This window comes from Labeo rohita, chromosome 19 (genome assembly GCF_022985175.1).
Source record: "Labeo rohita strain BAU-BD-2019 chromosome 19, IGBB_LRoh.1.0, whole genome shotgun sequence".
NCBI classification, from domain to species: Eukaryota; Metazoa; Chordata; class Actinopteri; order Cypriniformes; family Cyprinidae; genus Labeo; species Labeo rohita.
In genome coordinates, this window is record NC_066887.1 from 24,656,858 (window position 1) to 24,672,498 (window position 15,641).

The 15,641-nt window shown below is 35.0% G+C and overlaps 1 protein-coding gene across 1 annotated transcript; it reads left to right on the forward strand.

The window, feature by feature from the left end:
* Positions 1–783: 783 nt before the first annotated feature.
* Positions 784–14,222, forward strand: slc9a3.1 (solute carrier family 9 member A3, tandem duplicate 1). Its single transcript, XM_051136549.1, has 17 exons — positions 784–1,328; positions 3,057–3,359; positions 3,442–3,602; positions 3,689–3,767; positions 3,876–4,053; positions 4,196–4,416; positions 5,689–5,891; positions 6,006–6,095; positions 8,392–8,462; positions 8,559–8,688; positions 8,875–9,005; positions 9,171–9,288; positions 9,368–9,541; positions 9,622–9,670; positions 11,039–11,110; positions 11,255–11,501; positions 11,576–14,222. The coding sequence occupies exons 1-17, from the start codon at positions 1,100–1,102 to the stop codon at positions 11,592–11,594; spliced, it is 2,475 nt and encodes an 824-aa protein (XP_050992506.1). The 5' UTR covers positions 784–1,099; the 3' UTR covers positions 11,595–14,222.
* Positions 14,223–15,641: the final 1,419 nt, after the last annotated feature.

Here is a 15,641-nt window from a genome sequence, read left to right on the forward strand (position 1 = left end):
TTAGCCTTTCCACTTATTTCTCAGGTCAGTAGGCAGTACAGCTGCTCATCTCAGGACCTATGATTATAGCCGGCACACGCACATAGGTACAGGCCGTACAGATCACTTCCTTTTTTTACGTCACACTCAGACAGGGCCAAGTAACAGTTTAACTCAAATGTGTGGAAACTTTTTTAACTCATTTATACTAAAGCCATCGGAACTCAGCAATATGATTTCACAAAGCAGGAAGGTTAAACATCTTTGTAAAAATTGATTTAAATATTGAAAAACAACATACTTGCCCTCATGTTGATCCAAACCCATCTGACTGCCTTTCTTCTGGAGATGTTTAGCAAAATGTCCAAGCTGCTCCTTTCCATACATAATAAGGGGATGGTGACCAGGAATTGAGAAAGTAAGTCAGGTTTAGAATGACATGAGGGTGAACAAACAATGAGAGATTTTGGAGTGAACACTCTCTTATATTTGTCTGAATGAAGACAGCTTCCCCCTACTAACGCTGTTCTACATGTATTTTAGTAAAAAGTCTCACAATGCAATACACAATAAACCTCTGGTGTCTGCACAATGTATCTGTACCACAATTTGTCCGAAATGTCTTCAAAGTAACAATGCAGCAGTACAGCCTGTTAAAGTTGGCTGAACACTAACCAGTGTGAAGTGCAAGGGAAACTTTTCAACGGAATCAGAGTAATCATCACAAATGTGACAAAGTAACAACAGTCCAGTGACGTAGAGCTCAGCCCCCTTTCTGTGTAACAAATTAAAGGCTGACTTGAAGTTTCAGCACTGCTCTTATTACACTCTTACACTACCCTGATTGAACCACTGCTCTCACCTGGACCACAAACACAGAGAGTCAGCTGAAGGAAAGACAGCCAAGTCAGTTAGAGAGGAATGAACTTAAAGGAGAACTAACTAAAAGGGGAAACTGCAATACTTTGTCTCACCAAGGACTTCAGGACAAGCAAGCAGAACAAGCACACTGGGAAGCTCTAATCAACTATTGTGAGATTCTGTGAAGGACGGCTATAGTACACACAGTCTGGAGATGAGAATGATACTGTAAGTGCATCCTTACCACTCATCTGTTGCAATGGCAAGCTCTGTTCATCTCTGCCTGTTAAGGGCAGTTTTCCTGGTGTGTTTTTTTAACCCTTTAATCAAAGGACTAAATGGAGATGAAGGCGTGATTCAGAATCCTCATCATCACTTGCACGAGAATATTACTGGACTCCCAATTGTCACGTTTAAATGGCATCATGTTGAGACCCCATATCTGGTGGTACTTTGGGTATTTGTAGCTGGATTGGCAAAGCTATCAGGTATGTATCTTAAACTTTGAAGTAAAAAATGATTGACAATTAACAAATAAGAAATTAAGTTTGTTGTCTAACATATCAAGCATGTGTACAATATAATACATTTCTCATGAATGAATTTAAAAGCTTGATCTAAAGCTGATGTCACTTTTTAATAAGGCTGAATATCAGCTCAGTTCAGTTCTAAGAAGGAAGATGATCTCTTGATGATTACCGGGTACCAGGAAGTTTAGAAACAATAGTGTGTAACTTGACAACTGCAAATTGAGGACAATAGCAGTCCTGCGAAGTTCATAGAATAGGATAAAATAATGTTTTAACCATTTCTATTCATGTAAAGGGTTAATAATGCAGCACAAGGCCTGCGAATAACATGGTTAGTATTAGTAAGTGACAACATACAGAGTATCTAAAATAAAAAATAAAAATAAAAAATACAGACTTTTACATGCACACAAAAAACTTTTTTGTTTCCTGTACACATGCACATTAGCATGAATACAGCATGAATTTTTTGCATGCTTATGCATTAGAATTTCTAATTTCCTTTGTTCATCACTATGAATAAAACAAGAGCATGGATGCACATGAAATAACAGAGATCTGCTTCCTCAAAATTTGGCTTTTCTTATTGTATTTCCTCTAATATCAAGGCATAATGTCCAATAAAATTGGCTAAATTCAAGGGTCTATAAAAAATACTGGTACTGAAAAATAGTGTTTAAAATGTGGCTTTCATTAGTGCAGTATGCAATATTTCAAGGCCTTAGGTCTCTTTAACGCATACTTTGTGGAGGCCAAGAAACCACACCGCGAAATGGGTTGATGGCAGCTAGGTATAGGTATAGGTAACTCGATATGCTCAGTAGTGAGCATTGTCCTATATGCTAGGTTTAATGGTTTCTCGTGAACACATTAAAGGAGAAATGCACTTCCAGAACAAATATTTACAGATAATTTACTCACCCCCTTGTCATCCAAGATGTTCATGTCTTTCTTTCTTCAGTCAATAAGAAAAAATGGTTCTTGAGGAAAACATTTCAGGAATTTTCTCCATATAGTGGACTTCAGTGGTGCCCCCAAGTTTGAACTTCCAAAATGCAGTTTAAATGCAGCTTCAAAGGGCTATAAATGATCCCAGCCGAGGAAGAAGGGTCTTACCTAGCAAAACGATCAGTCATTTTAGAAACAAACTGACAATTTAAATACTTTTGAACTTAAAATGCTTGTCTTGTCTCGTCTCTGCGACGTGCATACATAGTCTGTGTAATCATGCAAAGCATTTGAGGTTAAAAAAATATATATATATATATATATATATATATATAAAAGTATATAAATTGGCAATTTCTTTTAAAAATGACCGATCGTTTGCTAGATAGGACCCTTGTTCCTAGGCTGGGATCATTTACAGCCATTTGAAGACTCATTTAAACTGCATTGTGGAAGTTCAAACTTGGGGGCACCATTGAAGTCCATTATATGGAGATAATTCCTGAATTACATCTTGAATGACAAGGGGGTGAGTAAATTATCTGTAAATTTTTGTTCTGGAAGTGAACTTCTCCATTAAAGTCTGTAATTTTTTTATTTTTGCAAGGGTCCTTGAGGGTATGTAATACGGTGCTAAGAATATTGTGAGAACAAACCCAAAATGCTTATAACCTGCATTTTGCATAATCAAAAGTGCATATTGCTACAAAAGTTACCATCCATTCTTTCCCTATCCAGTGATTAAACTAAGCCATCGTGTCACCAGTGTGCTCCCAGAGAGTGGACTGCTCATCATCCTGGGCTTTATTTTGGGAGGAATCGTCTGGGGAGCAGATAAAGCGCAGACTTTCAAACTGCTTCCACCCACTTTCTTTTTCTACTTGTTGCCCCAGATCATCTTGGATGCAAGTTACTTTATGCCCAACAAGCTATTTTTCAGCAACCTGGGTGCCATTCTCATTTATGCCATCTTCGGAACATGCTGGAATGCAGCTACCGTGGGCCTCTCTCTTTGGGGCTGTTATGAGGCCGGAGCGATGGGTAAATTTATTTATAATATAACCCTTACGTTTTAAGAATGCAGAAGATACTGAATTAATTTGACAATTTTTGTAATCATCAGGTAACTTGGACATCAGTCTTCTGCAGTTTCTATTGTTTGGCAGTTTAATCGCTGCGGTGGATCCGGTGGCTGTGATTGCAGTGTTCGAAGAAGTACATGTGAATGAGGTGCTCTTTATCCTAGTGTTTGGAGAGTCATTGCTCAATGATGGCGTCACAGTGGTGAGTTTCAATTTACTCAAATTCTATAAATGCCACTGTGCCACTGATCTATCCGCTTATAATGATCTTTTGTTCCTCTTTTGTAGGTGCTTTATAATGTGTTTGATGCTTTTGTTACTCTTGGAGGCCCAATGATTGACGCCGCAGAGATTTTAAAGGGCATATGTATGAATATTCACCTTACCCCTCATACATAATAATGAGCATCACAAAACACATATATTTAACTTTAAACTTAACAGATTCATTTATTTCACTTCCAACTTCTTACAGTTACATTTGTTGTGGTGGCATTTGGAGGTTCGTTTCTTGGTGTTGTGTTTGCCTTCCTGTTGTCCCTGCTGACCAGGTTCACCAAACACATTCAGATCATCGAAGCCGGCTTTGTCTTTGTGGTGGGCTACCTGGCATACCTGACAGCAGAGATGCTCTCCCTCTCTGCAATACTTTCGTAAGAGTCTCTTGATCAATGCAACATGTATAGAGAATGTACAACATTGAATGTATAGCGTACAACAGTACTGCAGGAATTTAGGCTCAATGCACAAGCAATTCATTCAACTCATGGAGAAGAATGGCTTTCTGTGTCACAGAATCACCTTCTGCGGTGTCTGCTGTCAGAAATACGTGAACGCCAACATGGATGAGAAATCGGTTACAACGGTTCGTCATGCCATGAAGGTGCTTGCGAATGGCTCAGAAACCATGATCTTCGTATTCTTGGGTGTTACAGCCATTGATACAGAGATCTGGGTCTGGAATACAGGTTTCATCCTCCTCACCCTCATTTTCATCTTTATATACAGGGTCATAGGTGAGTGCAGTTGTGCTATAATATAAAAACTTTTTTTTTTTTCCTTTAATTTAAACTGATAACCTACTCTAGTAAACACCATTTCTGCCCACAAGAAGTCAAAAGTCTGAATATAGAGGGTTTGCACTTATGTCACGATTTGTTCAGTTTCCCGGATGCTCGGCCATATACTTGGATGTAAACAACAGCATGGATTGCATGGTTAATGTACTACTTAATATGTTGTTCTGCTAATTTATGCTGTTTAAACCACAGAAAAAAAATGTGTGGAAGCTGCTAAATCATATAGAGAAGGACTTAGTAAGCAGGAAAGGGTGCAATATTTTGAAAAACTAAAGTTAATAAGTGGTAAAGACAAATACAAGCAGTATTAATTAAGATATTAGCCTAATATTTCACCTACCTGACCGGAAATCATAATAACAAATGAATGTTGTCAAGATTCTTGCCCTGGAAATCCTGGTTCAGTTTTGCCAACCACAAACGCCTTTTGTTCCTCTGACAGTTTTTTTGCACTTTTCTCCTTGATTTGTTATAACTTTTGGCAGTCTATAGTACTCCAAATGATTTTTCCTGGTCCGACCGATTAGTACAGCCCAAAATTGCAGATATATACAGATAAATCAGACCTGAACTAAATCATCATGGCTGTAAACAGGCACTTCCACATTTGTAATGCAAACAAAGTCCTACAGTGGTAACAAGCATTCACACAAGCAATATAACAGCAAATTCTCACGGTACATTTCACTATAAACACTTACCCATATCCGTTTTACGCTTTTTTTAAAAAAAGAATGTTAAAGCTTTCCAGTTCAAAATCAGTTTGTTATGACCCAGCTGCAAAGTATAATAGGCAATAGGGCGGTGCTACACTATTCATCCGAAATCAACTAAATCTTACCATAAAATATTCATATTCAAACTCGATCCAAATATTCATAATCATTTGAGTTTAAAGAGAAGCCAAAATCAAAAGTTTACGATATCTATGCTTGTTTTAACATCTGTTGGTCGTGCTTGACATGATTTGTCAAGATCAACTAATCCTCCCATCACAAAATACAGACAGAAAGAACAGTACGTGTTTTTTTATAGAAAGATCATGTTGTTCGCAAATAATATTTTAAATAATTATGCTTGAGATGGAACAAAGAATGATAAAACATCTTCCAGACATTCCTACTATAAAAAAAACACCTTTCCAAAAATAGAAAAGGCATAGACTGTCTCTTTTTGATATGTCCGGGAATGTTTGGTTTATATTTGCAGGTGTTTTCTTGCTTACCTGGATGTTAAACAAGTTCAGATTGGTTCCTATCGAGGTCATTGACCAGGTTGTAATGAGCTACGGTGGCCTGCGGGGGGCAGTGGCGTATGGACTAGCAGCCATGCTAGACGAAGATAGTATCCCAGAGAAGAATCTGATGATTAGTACCACACTCATTGTGGTGTATTTCACTGTCATTCTTCAGGTTAAAACCCTATCCGTCACTCTTATCATAATCATAAGACTCTAATAAATGATTGGATTATTTTGTACGTCCTACCTAACCTGTAGTGATATTGTCTATGTGGTTTCTTTTTAGGGAGTCACAATGAAGCCATTGGTTCAGTGGCTCAAGGTCAAAAGAGCAGCTCATTCGGACTTGAAACTTATTGAGAAACTAAACAATAGGGTAACTATTTGACAGTACTGCATACTATGTATTCAGTGCTGCCTAAAAGTTTGTGAATCATTTAGAAAAATTTCTGGATAAATATGACCAAAAAGTCTGAAAGTTGACAAAGAGAAGCCAATCAAACAAATGAGATGAAAATATATAGTTTGTCATTTATTTACTGAGAAAAAATGGTCCAGTGTTAAACATTTTTTAAGGTGCAAAAGTATGTGAATCTCTAGGATTAGCAGTTAATTTTAAGGTGAAATTAGAGTCCATTTGTTCAGATGTGTTATCAATCAATAGGATGACTATCAGGAAAAACAGGAATCTATCAAAAAGAAGTCTAATCACGTTTGTGGAAGTGAATCATGGTATGAACAAAGTAGATCTCTGAAAACCTTAGAAATAGAGTTGGCTAGAAAAAATTACAAACCATCTCTAAATAGTTTGGACTCCACAGTCAGATAGATTGTTTAGAAAATGGAGGAAATTCAAGACCACTGTTACCCTCCCTAGGAGTGGTTGACCAACAAAGATCACGCCAAAGCAAGACTTGTAATAGTCTGCAAGTTTGCAAAGGACCTCAGGGTAACTTTTAAGCACCTAAAGGCCTTTCTCACATTGGTTAATATTAATGTTCATGAGTCCATCAACAGGAGAGCACTGAACAACCATGGTATGAATGGCAGAGTTACAAGGAGAAAGCCACAAAAAACAAAAAACAAACAACAACAACAACAAAAAAAAACACTGCTGTCGGTCTGCAGTTTGCTAAAGATCATGCAGATCTTTATGTGGAGCAAAATAAACCTTTTTGGGTTTAAATGAGAAATGTTATGTTGAGAAAAAGAAAAACACTTCATTCCAGCATAAGAACCTTATTCCAGCTTTGAAACATATGGTGCTGGTATCATGGTTTGGGCCTGCTTTGCTGCATCTTGGCCAGAATGGCTCGTAATCATTGATAGAACAATGAATTCTGAATTATACCAGCAAATTCTAATGGAAAATGTCAGGACATCAGTCTGAGAACTGAATCTTAGAAGAAAGTGGGTCATGCAAGCCACAAGTCATTCTACCAAAAAATGGTTAAAGAAGAATAAGGTTAATGATTTGGAATACCTGAGTCAAAGACCTTAATCCAATTGAAATGTTGTGGAAGAACCTGAACCAAGCAGTTCATAGAAGGAAACCCACCAATATCACAGGGTTCAAGTGTTTCTGTACTGAAGAATGGGCTAAAATTCCTACAAGCTGTTGTGCAGGACTGATCAGTGGTCAGTGTTTTAAATCTGGGCAGGGCTTGCTTCTTTGTTTTTAATATAAAACAATTCTAATGTAAAAGCCCCTTTACACCTCAGGGTGAAAGAAAAGTACATTTATGCAGGAGATCACTATTCAGCTATAAAAAAAAATGAAGCACAAATGTTAGTTTATCTAAAGTAATTTTTGCTTATTAGTATGGCTGAATTGCATCATCGAAGGTCAGTTAGACACTGGTTAATAAAATGGGATTAAATACATAAGGATATTTGTTTTATTTAACATATTAAATGATTGCAGGGTTGCATCATATTCTGAGTTTGCGTTTCACAGTTTTTATTCATTTTGAGGAATACTGAATCTGTTTTTTGTGAGTGAGATGAATTAATGCATGTTCACATTTAGTCTAGAATACAGTAACATCATGTTTACTCCCAATTTCCTGACAGGAGACTTGTCAATCAATAAATGGGGCAAAAGTAACTGCCGTTACTTATTTGAAAAAGTAACTCAGATATTTTCTTAGAAATCCAAAATGCGTTACTTTACTAGTTACGTGAACTTGTGTTACTTGTAATGCATTACCCCCCAACACTGTCAGTGGTTACAGAATACGTTACCTGTGGTTATTGCTTCAAAAAGGGGTCACACCAGTTACCGAAAGCAAAGATTCACATACTTTTGCAACTCGCAAATATTTAACACTGGATCATGTTTCTCAGTAAATAAATGACAAAGTATATTTTTTGTCTCATTTGTTTGACTGGGTTCTCTTTGCCAACTTTCAGAACTTGTGTAAAAATCTGGTGATGTTTTGTGTTATATTTATGCAAAAATGTAGAAAATTATAAAGGGTTCATAAACGTTCAAGCAGCACTGTATATGTGTGTGTGTGAGTGTGTGTATGTTTACATATAATTTATATATTAAAAATATGTACATACATTTTTAAAATATATAAATACAGGTTTTATTTATCTCATCCAATTATGTTTCTTAATGGTTATAGAAAAGGTTTTATTATTTTATATATATGGTATTTTTATAGGCATTTGACCACATTTTAGCAGCAGTTGAGGACATTTGTGGACGTATAGGAGATAACTGGTGGACCAGAGGGTACATTTCCTTCAGTTCTGTGGATATATTTAAATATTAATAAAAATAATATAAATACGTAGTTAACACAAATCTCATCTTTGATCTCTCTTTCAGTTGGAACAGGTTTGAGGAAAATTATATCAGCTGGTTATTGATGAAACCTAAGGCCAGAAAGAACAGAGACTACCTCTTTAGTATCTTCCACAAACTCAATCTGGAGGACGCTGTCAAATACGTCAGTGAGGTAAGAGCATCAATTGGTTTTATGTATTACATAATATTGTCATTTGTTTGGTTATCTCAAACTGCATGTGTTTTTTGTCACAACAAAATCTGCAATAGTTTCACACACAATCACAGTAGTGTTTGCTTGTGTACTGTCAGCAAATATCATCAGAAATGTATGTAACCTCTTTCTTTCTTCTTGCAGGGTGAACGCCAAGGTTCTCTGGCCTTTATTCGTAGTGATGAAGCAGCCAATGTAGACTTCAAAAAACAATTTGGTTCAGAATTTTCAAATTATGAGCTTGGAATCGAAAATTTCTCAGTTACCTCCATTGTGTAAGTGAACTTACTATGTTTAATACACAGTTAAACATAAATGATCATGAAACAGTTATGAGTAATGAATGAAGAGGGATAATCACTGTCTGGACAAAACTCTGCATGTCTAGATGGTGAGACATGGCAATAATAAAAAAAAAGGTTTTGTCTCTTGTCAAATAGAAAAGACACTATTCCCTCTGTATCCCTGAACATCCATGGGCAAGACAGGAAGAATGCGGTGGATGACACAAACGCCCATCATCTTTTACAGCAGCACCTGTACAGGAGCAGAAAGCATGTATGAATTGCTCTTCTCGCACAGAAATGCATATAGTTTGCATCTCATTTGGCTCATCATTTTCTCTCTTTCTGAGCAGCACCGTCACAAGTACAGTCGCAATCACTTCAGCATCAACCAGAGTGAGGATGAGGTGCAGGAGATCTTCCAGAGGACCATGAGGAGCCGCCTCGAGTCCTTCAAATCAGCTAAAATGGGTGTCAACCAGGCCAAGAAGATCACAAAGCACCACAAGAAGGAGCTAACTCACAAGGTATTAGACCTATATGATGTCTCCTTGACCCGGATCACTCAATTGGAGTACTGCATCTCTGAATTTATACATATTTTCAGATGGCTAATGGACACCCAGACGGCAAAGGCCATCTGTATGGAGATGAAGGTAACAATACTTTTTATTAGCATTACTTATTAGTATTTATGACACTGGGCGGCTAGATAAAAATATGTAATCAATTTGAAATAAATATTAACAAACAAATAAATAATTTAATAGCAGTGTAATAAATAAATACACCTGTATATAAAAATATATAAATGATAGATATATAGATAGACAGACAGACAATAAAAAATATTATATAATTTTTTAAAAATATATATATATATATATATATACATTTGTATATATATATATAAAAACCATAACATAAAATATAAATATTATATACGTAAATCTGAATAAATAAATGCATATTTTAAAATATTAATATATGCATTACATTTTTTAAAACAAAATTTAAAAATTACATTAAACTGTTTAAATAAGGAAATATATATATATATATATATATATATATATATTATATTTTTAAGTGTATGCACTATAATGAAATAAAAAATTAAATTAAGACAAAAGTATTTAAATAAATACATAAATAAATATTATAATTTATTTAATAATAGTGTAAAAATAAATACACCTGAATATAAGAATATATAAATGATCGATAGATAGATGATAGATGATAGATAGATAGATAGATAGATAGATAGATAGATAGATAGATAGATAGATAGATAGATAGATCTGTATCTGTATCTATATCTATCTATCTATCTATATATAAATATAACATAAAATGTACAAATTATTATATACATAAATCTGAATAAATGAATGCATATTTTTAAATATTAATATATGCATTACATTTTTAAAACAAAATGTAAAAATGACATGAAAGTGTTTAAATTAAAACAGGAAAATTTAATATATATTATATTATATTTTTTAATAATATGCACTGAAATATAATGAAATAAACTACAATGTAATTAATAAAAAACTACATTGATATAAAAGTATTTAAATACATAAATAAATAATAAATAAATACTCTAATTACTTTAATAATAGTGTAAAAATAAGTACACCTGTAGATACATAGATTTTATCTAGTACACCTGTAGATACATAGATTTTATCATAGACAGATAAATGCATATTTTTTATTTCATAAATTTTAAAAATGACATACACAAATATATATATATATATATATATATACAGTAGTCAACATTTGAAGTAGATCAAAACCTTTCATTAAAATTGTCCTAAAACCAAAATGAATACCCGTTCTTGTCTTAGGACAACTTTGATGAACTTTTTTTTGGTCCACTTCAAATGTTGACTACTGTATATACATATATATATATATATATATAAATGCCATTTTTCCACTATTTATTAATCAGACATTTTTTTCTCTAATTATCAGTCATTCACAAAGCATGATTTTGTTTTTAGTTGACAGTGCTGTGGGGAGCGAGACTGGGATTATCAATAGTACTTTCATGAGAGACACATATACAGTTGGAGGTAAGAAAAAGGTTTGATCAGATGTTGTTTTGTACATAAAGAACAATAAATCTATAGGCCTACAATATAGTTTACATAAGTAGCACATTTGCATAAGAAGCTGAGGATTTGTGCTTGTATTGTTTCTTCCCTATCTCATTGAAGCTGGCATAGAGAATCCAGTGTTCTTGCCAGATATGGACAGTCACAGCAGCTTACCCTGGCTAATGGAGACTGAGGCTGTCGCACCTTCCCAGAGGGCCCAGCGGCGCCTGCCCTGGACACCCAACAGACTCCGGCGCCTTGCACCCATGAGAATCAGCACCTGCTCCACAGACTCCTTCCTGATGGCTGATGTCTCTTTAACTCCGGAGGAACATGAGGAACTGCCTCAAACAGATTATGATGACATGTGAGTACACGTCCATTGGTTTACCCAAACAATCCAGATGTATTGTTCCTCACCATGTGTTTTTATGACTACAGGCGACCAGTCTTTGAATAGATACTTAAGGACAATAATGCGGATTGCCACAAAGCACATCCACAGCCATGGAAGTGCCTGTACTATTTACAGATTTCAGTCCAAAACTACAAAATCGAAGTGGAACTGCTGAATAGCTAAAGGAAATCCTACTAAAACCGCCAAACGCTAATGAAATAGCATGGATCAAACCTTCATGGGTGTTTTCCCATGGATGAATCCATTTAGGGCAACATATTCATGTACTATTGAGTGGGTACAGCAGTAGAAAAAGAAAAGCGAATCCTTTCAAAGTTTTCCAAGTGATGCACCTGCCTTGTCCAGATTTTCTCTATACGATTTTCAAAATGTAAACACCTTGTGAAATGGTTGGTCAAAAAGAGTTTCCCACATATGCTGATGTATTTTCAGCTTCAGTTTACATCACAGCCATGATGAACATTGTTGCTACTTGCTATCTCTAGTAAGCTTTAACAGCTGAAAGGTTAGGGGGTTTAGTTAGGGGTCAACTGATTATCGGTGCTGATATTAAGCATTTTTAATGGTTATCAGTATTGGCCATTTTCAAAACCGATTTGCCAATAAAATTATTTAAAAGCATTTAAAGAAAGGTTTCGTCAGAGCGCTTGTTATTCGTAATTTTGACATTCTTTTTCATTTTTACTTCAGACTAGGGCTGCCCTTGACGAAAGATTTTTCTGGTCGACTAGTAGTCGCTCATTTTAAGCATTGTCAACTATTAGTTATACATTTATTAATAAACCATAAAAATCATAATAATGAGCCTTTAACTGCATACATAGCCTAATAAGTGCTCAAGCGCACACAAAAGTAAGCTTGCCATAGCACACTGGCAGATATAATAATTATGAATGTTCTACGGAAAAACAGGAAATAGACTGCATTAACCTTTTAATAATTTATTGATAAACTAGTGCTTTCTTTGTTTTCGGCTTAGGAGATGAAGTCGTGGTGGAAGTAGTGATGCGCCTGTGTGCATGTTTCATACAGATTACATAATCTAAGAATATTTGTTTTCTATTTGAATTGGTTCATTTAAAAATAGAAATTTCACTCTCTGTAGATATATTTCTGATGTATGTAAGGCAAGTATACACTGAGTTTTGTGCTTAAGTTCAGAGACCGAGACGTCAGAAAGCTCATCCTGTTTGCTTTCATTATTTTACAAAAGCACAACGTTTCGTTGTTGTTCCGTACATACATACATACAAATAAATGCAGTCTTTACAGATTCAAAAGATGCATTACTTTTTTCTGTATGACCAAAAATGACAGAGTATTTTAAGATCAACTGACCGCACCAGCGCCTCCATCTGTCACGCAGTGAACACACTACTGTTCAGCTTCCACACACCCCACAGACACTTAAATAGCGCACATTTTTCTACTTTAACATTAGATTGATCAGCCATGTAAAGTTGCTACTACATACATCTTTCAGATGAAAAGCCATATTTGAGGTCGATGGATGATAGGTGAGTATTTGAAGTGTTACCTGATGTACTATATTACCAAACAGACCAGCCGTTAATGATCTGTCTGTCTGAATAAAATACACTTCCTGTGTATTTTATTTTTCTGCGACTAAGCGACTAATACAATTTTGGTCGACCATGCCTCTTCTCGTCAACCCAACTATTAGGGGGCAGCCCTACCCCAGACTCTGTTCAAAATAACAGTTATCGGTCTACTTGGTCTGTAACGAACAGTATCGGCATCTGCCCTGAAAAACACATATCAGTCGACCCCTAGTTTTGGTCAACTTTTAGGAATAAACTAGAGTATAGATGGTCTCAAAGCTAATAGATACTAATTATAAGCCTCCAGTTTTGATCTTTAAAAAATGGTGTTGGGAAAAGGTTGAGAATATGTTTTGTGCAATAATGCTTATGTAATATTATGGAAGCTGCCATGGAGTAAAAAATAAATTAAAAAGTTAATTGTGATTACTTTTAATCACTACCTGAGAATTTGTACTTCAGAACTCAGGCTTCGTTTACACTAGTGCATTTTCGTTTTAAAACGCATAACTTTTGCTACGGTTATGCCTGCCATTTACACTACTCCGGTGTTTTCAACACTCGAAAACGGAGACTTTTGAAAACGCTGCAGACCCCGTTTTAGTTTGAAAACTCCGGGGTTGCGTTTAAGTGTAAACAGACCAAAACTGAGACTTTTGAAAATGATGGCGTGACTGCCCACAATACAAACTTAGAACTGTGAGGAAAAAATCTAAATTGTGAGAGAAATTGTTTTAATTCCGTGGTGGAAACAGCTTCCATATAATACTGAATAAGAGAGCAAAGCCATGTAGTCTTTCACAAGATCCAAATTTGACCATTTTGTAATGGCACTTTACCACAGCGATGTCACCTCTACACTTAACATTCTTCCATGCATTACAATATGCAACTAAATGAATGCGGAAGTTATTAAGTAAATCTTTATATGGAGTGAGTTTTTCCCTCATAGAATTCAGTGATGTTAGTATTTTAGTCTGTATGTGAGTAAATTAAGGTGTAAACTGTTACAAAATATGTGTATGGAAAACACATATGGGTTGTGTTATTCAAATAATGTATTTTTAGAGGCATTGTACTTTCCTTTGTGGGATTAATAAAGTATTTATCAACATTTTTGTGCATGTAATTTTACTGTATTAGCCATTCTCGCTTCAGTCGTCTACGTATATATGATTACATTTATAAGAGAATATTAATCTGGGAAAAAAAGGAACTTAAGCTACATCAGTGTTGTTTTAATATAATTTGAGATATTTTCAGTTAGCTTTTATTTTTACATTTTCAGTTTTTAACTGAAGAAACAGCTGTTTAATGAATAAAATATATATTTGTATATAGGTTTTTTTTATATTTAGCTTTAAGTTATTATTTCCATATCCATTTTTTAATCAGTAATATTTTATTTCACCTTAATTTCAAATAATCAAAAAAGACTTTTAATAGTTAATAACACTGACCTACACACTCCTTTCTTGCACAGTAAACAAAAACGCACGTACATTCAATATTTATTCATATGTATCATTTTTGTCCAAGACAAACAGTTCAAAAGACATATCCATCGAAGTTTGCATACATACAGTTTTAATTAAAATATTGACAATTAAATAGAACAACCAAATAAAAAGACCCAATGAAAGACCACAATTAGAAGGGTTGAGATAAAACAAAGGAGACAAATATATATTTTAAAACTGGACAGTTCTGTTATCAATTCATTAATATTATTTCATCACACTTTAACTAAACCATTATATCAGAGCGCTGAACACGTGTTGCATCACAATGGAAAGAGTGCTGACTTTGAAGAATCCCATCAAGCTCCTTCAAGATTAGAAGAACCTTGCATAGCATGATAAATCTGATAGATAATGTGCTGTATTTAAAAATCACAGATATAGATATCCTCATTTTATGATCATTAAATCATCATATTAATGTAACAATTGAATCCATGAAGTTCATTTATGAAAACGTGTCTAAAACTGGAATTTAGGCCAAATGCTAGTGGCATTACCAATTCCGTTATTGCTATTTCATCACAGATAGAAAACACAGATTTGTCTTGGTTGTTAGAAATGGTTTCAAGACAAAAAATATAAACTAAAATAAAGGGAAAACATCACTCGGGATGAGTTTCCAGGCTTCTTACGGTATAGCCTGCCCGGTCAGTGCTTGATCTATTAGTTTTGCAGTGCCAAATCCTTACAAAAAGTAGCTTTAACCCTTGTAGAAACTTTGGTCCAGAGACCCTGTAACTGGCAAGCTCTGTGATTGAATGTGTTCTTGGCGAATAAAGAGGCACAATCACACCCACACATACAGTTTTAACACTCTTGAACACACATTATACAGTATATCATATCAATATAACTTCAATATAGGCTTGTCGGGCCCTTAAAAAGGTTGTATTTTATCTGTCTGAGAACAGCACCATCAGAAAAGGCACATTCCACTAACTCGTCTGCCCAAAGGATGAATCTTCACCTCAACGTAGTCCGAGACAAAAAAAAATAAAAAATAA

Bases quoted from the DNA above. Each gene is read 5' to 3' on its own strand.
- slc9a3.1 (XM_051136549.1), top strand. From the start codon at position 1,100: ATGGCAAGCTCTGTTCATCTCTGCCTGTTAAGGGCAGTTTTCCTGGTG. The intron at 3,360-3,441 runs GTAAATTTATTT...TGTAATCATCAG, and splicing joins TTATGAGGCCGGAGCGATGG to GTAACTTGGACATCAGTCTT. The intron at 4,054-4,195 runs GTAAGAGTCTCT...TCTGTGTCACAG, and splicing joins TCCCTCTCTGCAATACTTTC to AATCACCTTCTGCGGTGTCT.